This window comes from Sinocyclocheilus grahami, unplaced genomic scaffold (genome assembly GCF_001515645.1).
Source record: "Sinocyclocheilus grahami isolate Dianchi unplaced genomic scaffold, SAMN03320097.WGS_v1.1 scaffold69.1, whole genome shotgun sequence".
Classification (NCBI taxonomy): domain Eukaryota; kingdom Metazoa; phylum Chordata; class Actinopteri; order Cypriniformes; family Cyprinidae; genus Sinocyclocheilus; species Sinocyclocheilus grahami.
In genome coordinates, this window is record NW_015505248.1 from 865,062 (window position 1) to 871,481 (window position 6,420).

Consider the following 6,420-nt stretch of genomic DNA (forward strand, 5'->3'; position numbering starts at 1 on the left):
GAATGTGACTGTCTTCTTTAGTTGTTCCATTTCCCTCTTTGCAGAAATCGGCTCCTGCACAGACCCAATAGCCACCCATAGCTTTTAAGGCCTAACCTTTGACCTCAGATTTTTCACTTTATGGTGTATACCTAGTCGAAAACACTTACAGGGTCACCAAATGTCTTCCTTGCCTCTTTAGGAACACCAGAAAAATTATTAAACACATGTAACAGAAACAGTTATGATTTTTCAATCTTAAAGGAATGGTTTACAGAAGAATGAAAATTTGCTGTAAATGTACTCACCCTCAGGCCATCCAAGATGTAGAGGAGTTGGTTTCTTCATCAGAATAGATTTGCATAACATCACTTGTTCACCAATGGATCTTGTGCAGTGAATAGGTGCCGTCAGAATGAGAGTTCTAACATAAGTAATCGACATGACTCAAGTTCATCAATTAATGTCTTCTGAAGTGAAAAGCTGCATGTTTGTAAAAAACAAATCCATCAAGATGCTTTAACCTCAAACTGTTGCTTCTGGTTAAAATATGAGTCCTCTATCCATAATATTGCATTCACACATACTGAGATTTACAAAACAACTAGAAGTCTTTTTTTTTCCAATGACAGTTAAACAACAATGACCACTGCCAATGGGATGTGATTGAGTCCATTGATTCCACAAATGTATGCACCAATTACTGAAATAAATGAACTTTTCCACGACATTCTAATTTATTGAGCTGCACCTGTAAATGAGCAATGCAATGACTACCAATTTCAGTGTTTGCAAACAGGGATGACGTTTTTGTGGGCGGAGCCTATCTGGTGGCAGAAAATGACAGTTTTAACGTAGCAGTCTATTCAAGACATGGAATAAAATAATACAAATATAATTTTGAGTTTATATTTCAAAATTGTGACTTTTTTCTTGCAATTCCGAGATTATATCTCACAATTCTGGTAAGAAAAATCAACTCGTCATTCTTTCTTTTTAGTTTAAAATCCCACAATTCTTTTTTTCCTCAGAATTGACAAACTCGCAATTGTTGACTTGAATAAAGTTATAGTCCGAACTAGGAGATATAAACTTGCATTAGCAAGAAAAAAAAGTCAGAATTGTGATACAATATTTAAAATGTTATGTTTAAATAGTATTTCATGCATGTATTTCAACTGTAGGGCTAATACAATATGTCCCCTATATGAATATTATGTAGACCTATTGTTTAAATCAAATTTATGCTTTAAAAGTAGGGTAATCATAGCAGGTTTCATCCATAGTCTGTCCGTTTAAACGTCTGCATTTAGCTTCAAATGGCGTCTTTGATGACAGTGTTATATAAAAATTATTTGCATTTCGATTCTGACATCCAAAGGCGCAATACATTTTTTCTCTTATTCCATGGATTTTACCCGTTTTCCTCCATTTGTTCCCAGTATTTATATTTATATCTGCCACCACTATGCGCGCGCAGCTGCAAGTGAAGTAACTGTGACATCTACTCCAAATTGGTCTATAGGAGTCAAGACATTGGCGCACATGTGACCTGTCTCTTGTGAGATACCATAGTGAAGTGTCAGAAAGATGAAGTGCTAAAGTAAGCGTTTAATCATAGCAAAAAATGATGTATGGAAAACTATGTAAAAAAATTGTCAGAGTTTGATTCATGAATTGATAATGATGATGCATTATGCATAAATGCAATTTATATACAGACACTTTCCCCTCCAGGATGTTAATTTTTAGCAGTAAGAAAACAGATTTCTTGTCAAAATAGAATGACATCCTGTTTGTGATGAGATTTTTTAAAGCTATGACCAGTTTCGATAATAGTAGGGCATCTAGCAGCAGAAACGCATACTAGCGACCAACTACAAGCGATACAATGGAGTACGTGTGAGCGAGGCATTACTGAGGTGTCATGGAATCAATGTAAACAACAACTGACCAAGGAATTCAGAGCAAGCCTTGGCTAACTGAGAACAAAAAAGACAACGTACAAAGAAAACAAAACACATTTAATTGGCTCATTGTTGGAAAAATATACTTTCAGCTACAATATATCAGTTATCATATGTGCTGTGGTTAAGCATAAATCCCCTCAGTGGATGTTGGCAGCTCTGAGTAGTGTTTGTTTTAGACATCTCAGAGGTCGCTGGCAATGTGTTAAGTCCGTTAAGACTCGGGCCACAAAAGGTTGTGAACCCTGCTCACTCTTATGAGCCAGTGGAAATATCCACCAGGCCACAACTGTATCATTAGCTGCACTGATGATCCAAAGGCAAGATGGCTACTTCCCCATTTACGGGTCTAAGACCATCACTAAGGGCTTGGAAGAGATGAAGAACATGCCTAAAAGTCTCAAGCAACATTAACGGATGGTTATTTCCAGGACTGGGACGCTGCAGTTCTGAAGTCAAGGGAGTAGAGGACAGAGGCCAGGGCAGCGTACAGGTGAGTGGTGTTGAAGCACAGGCTGTACACTGGGCTGCTGGTGGTGGGCGCCAACTGGAACATCTGTCAACCGATTATTGCAAAGATGAATATTACCACAATAAAATAAAATATCAATTGAAAAGGTGCTGAAACATGCTCAAAGTTACCTGCAAACAGCGGGTTTTTCGTTTGTCCCAAAGGCGGACTACTCCATAGTATGATGAGCCACTGGCAATCATGTGATTCTTGTCTGTCTTTATACAGTAAAGGGCGCTGTCATGAGGCTCCTCCCACTCCATCACACATTTCCTGTTAGAAAGGTAAATCCAGCGCACATATTTATCAGCTGCTACAAATATATTGCTTTATAGGGTAGTTCAACCAGTACTGTCTTTAAGTTGGCCAAATGATTAAATATGCAGAAGTGCACATGTGATTTAAGAGCTACAGCAGAGGGGAACATTTACAGGGAGAAATGACTTAAACTGTGGTCTGATCTTCACGCAAAGCTGTTGTGTGGACTACCGTTACAATGCTTTTTTGTCTTTTTTAGAGCTCGACAGTCCCTAGTCACTGTTTTCTCACTGTATGGAAAACAACAGCGTGACATTCTTCAAAATATCTTCTTTTTTTGTTCCACAGAAGAAAGCGGAGTTATTTTAGTATCAGTGAGATACTATTACAGTTTTTAATAATATTTTGAATGAGTTTTGTTTTCTTCTGTTTTTCTTTTACTTTTAAAGTTTTAGTAATTTAGTTCAATTTTATGTTTTAGTTTTTTTTTTTTTTTTAAATGTCTGTGTATAGTTTTTATCCATTTATTATTTAAATTTTAGTTTTAGTTATTTTAGTACATCAAGTTAACCTAAATGAAAATGAGAAATGTTGCTTTGGCAACTAGCTGAAATAAAATACATTTAAGCTTATTTATTTATTTATTTATATACATTTTATTTATTTCAGTTAATATTTATTTCAAGTAACAAAATATGTTTTATGGTTTTAGTTAATATAACAACCCTAAAGAACAAATGTCATACTGGTTTGGAATGACATGAGGGTGAGTAAATCTTGACAAAATGTGCATTTGTGGATGACCTGTTCTTTTAAAGAACTACTTTCACTCAAGTAATGGAGTTGAGTACTTTGTCCGCCTCTGAACAATGGGTTATTCATGTTCCCTTATAATTATAGCTAGGATTAGCATAATGGACATCATACAAAAATAAAAATCACTGAATCAAATTTCCAACTAAAATGAACATATAATGTACAGCTATGCATATTTGGACACATTCTGAAGTACTGAAGTCCATAGTTACACCACATCTCCAGCCATTGTCACACTATATTAGACTGGTCCTAAAGCAGAGGGCCAAAGCCACCATGGCTAGCTCTCCCTGTGCGGCTTAAGGGCGAGTGTCTTATTTGCGCTGACAGGCCACAAGGGTGAAACCTCATCCCTTGTTTACGGAAAGGGGCTTTCTTGTTTTAGAGCAGGTCAAGAAAAAAAAAGAGGGAAGCGTGTGCTGAGCCAATAGAGATCAATTCTCCATTAATGGTGTGCTGAATAAATCATGGAGAGGGAGTGTGGCTGGGCCGTGTGGCAGACAGCAGGGCAGCAGGAGATGTCTGGATCGCATTTTGCTGTGATGCACATGCACAGGTGTGCACACATGCACTCACACAGAGGAACCTTAAACAGGGGCTGGGTCATTCCTCTTACACATTAAAATTTCATCATATACAACCAACAATTCACAATACAGTTTAATACACTGTCAGAAAAAACAATTACCTTTAGAGATACAAGAGCCTGTCACTTGGGGAAAATCATTAAAGGGACATCTTTGTAATTTATCATCTCCTAAACGGTGCATATTAGTACCTTAAGAGTTGTAATATGTACCCTTAAGTATGTACCTTATAGGGGGAAATTAAGGTACAAGGATGTCATTTTCAGAGAACTGCCCCAGTGACAAGCAGTTGTATCTCTAAAGGTATAATTGTTGCACATTTTTTGAGAGAGTGTACCCTGAAATTAAAGTGACTTATTACTTAAAAATGAAAACAACAGCTCTAGCATCAAGTATTAGCAATGCATTTTATAAATGTGATATTTTATGGTGTTATCCGTTTTTTTTCCATTCAAAAACATTGCATCATGTTTGATAAAAGTGAAAAGTGCAGCTCTTTATATATTGAACAATTTATTTCTATCACTTTATTTCCATAATGTTCCTGTTCATTTTTCTTGTCATGTAAATAATCAAATTATAATTGAAGTTTTGTATATAATATATAATACTAAAGTAATAATAAAAAGTAGTGTAATATATTAAATATTAGTTATTTTTATTGGAGTATATATATATATATATATATATATATATATAAAAAAACTTCAATTCAAAAGGTTTGTGATTAAACTAATCCGTCATCTCTCGTCTCCCATTTTTAACCCCTTGTATATGCAACAATATGACCTGCAAGGTGTTGAGCAATCAAATTCAACTGACGAGACGGGAACACATCCTCCTCAATTATTCACAATTAATCTAAAAATTTGTTTCACACACTTACCCATCATGTACAGTTTACTCTACCTCTTTTATAGACGATGACGACTTTCAAATGACTAACTGCTTTGAATCAAGACGTACCACATACTGAGTCCTGACTGGTCTTACAGTGAATTATTGATATCTTAAGAGGGGACATTTGCCCCTCCCCAAACTCTCCAGGGCCCTCTTTCAATCACCTCTGATTTGTGTTACTTGACTGCCCATATGCGATTGTGAGGATCCCCCCTCCCCAAAGCCCTACATGGAGCCTCAGTCCACCCCACCAGCAGCTCGCTAATCCCCAGCACCCGCCCCGTTGTCCTGGAGACGCGCTGCGCCACATCAATATGGCCACCAACCGGCGTGGACTTGGGTGAGTGAGAGTCCCGGCGCAAGAGCCTCTCTCGACAAGGGGGTCCTTTTCAATCTCTCAGAGGCACAATTGTGTCCACAGACCCAAGAGGAGGCTCAAGTCTGGCTTCTTTTTTTATCTAAACGGTACTCTATGCACAGGAGGGCTTATTAGATTAACAGAGAACACTAATCTTCCTCACAGGCTCTCCGAGACGTACCGGCTAACTTTATTAGTCTCAGTAGACAAGGCCAAATCTGCTGACAGCACAGGTCAATGTAAGAACTAAGTCTAATTTAACTCGAATCGTAATGGCGAGGCGCTGGAGGTTCCCAGAAGCAGAAGAACTGGGCAGTACCTGGAACAGACGCGCAAATCCCAATAGCGGATAAAAGTGTCGTATCCACAGGTGAGGAGCTGGAAGGGAGACTCATAGACGATGTCCAACACACCTGCGCCACGGCGGAACTCTGTACCGAGACACGACACCAGGTGATACCTGGGAGAAAGAGATAAGAGAAGAAGCTTGCAGATTATACCTTGTCAAACCTCATTGAGGAAGATTAACACATTAATAAAAACACAGACAGCAACTTAAAACGCAGCCAAAATGGAATTACGCAGACTTGCTGGAGGCCAGTCATTCCAGAGAGAGTTGAAAAGCAACTGGACAAGTGAGGTCATCTGCGTCTCATCATCTGAGTATCAGTTTTATCAAAGCGATTCAGTGACTGGCAAGCTCATAAAACAGGTTGTGTTTACTTGTTGAGATTGGAACATCTCCCAGTCTTTGCATCTCGGAGTCAATAAAGATCTAATTTCAAACCAAACGCCTTCATTTGCTCACTTAATCTCTTATTACCATTAAATCCCACTATACTTGTGCGTTTCCAATGTCCATGGACCACACAAAAGCTAAATTAAGTCTTAGGATGAAGAGATAAAAAAGTAAACACCTTTCTGACTTTGAATGGGCTGCTAAAGCAGCTTAGTTTGGCCATAAGTTACGTTTCCCAGATACGCGAAAGAACCGAGAGGAGTGGAAGAAAGGAGATTTGAGGGGAGAAGTGTGTGTGTGAGGGG

The 6,420-nt window shown here is 38.1% G+C and overlaps 1 protein-coding gene across 1 annotated transcript in view; it reads right to left on the minus strand.

Moving 5' to 3' along the window:
• Positions 1-1,536: 1,536 nt before the first annotated feature.
• LOC107585327 (F-box/WD repeat-containing protein 4-like) overlaps positions 1,537-6,420 on the minus strand; it is a 34,922-nt gene continuing 30,038 nt past the window's right edge. The window contains exons 7-9 of the mRNA XM_016272323.1: positions 5,696-5,836; positions 2,589-2,730; positions 1,537-2,502 (exon numbers count right to left, since the gene is read on the minus strand). Of these exons, the coding sequence (XP_016127809.1) occupies positions 2,368-2,502; positions 2,589-2,730; positions 5,696-5,836 (418 nt within the window). The 3' untranslated portion in view covers positions 1,537-2,367. The remainder of the gene's footprint in view (positions 2,503-2,588; positions 2,731-5,695; positions 5,837-6,420) is intronic.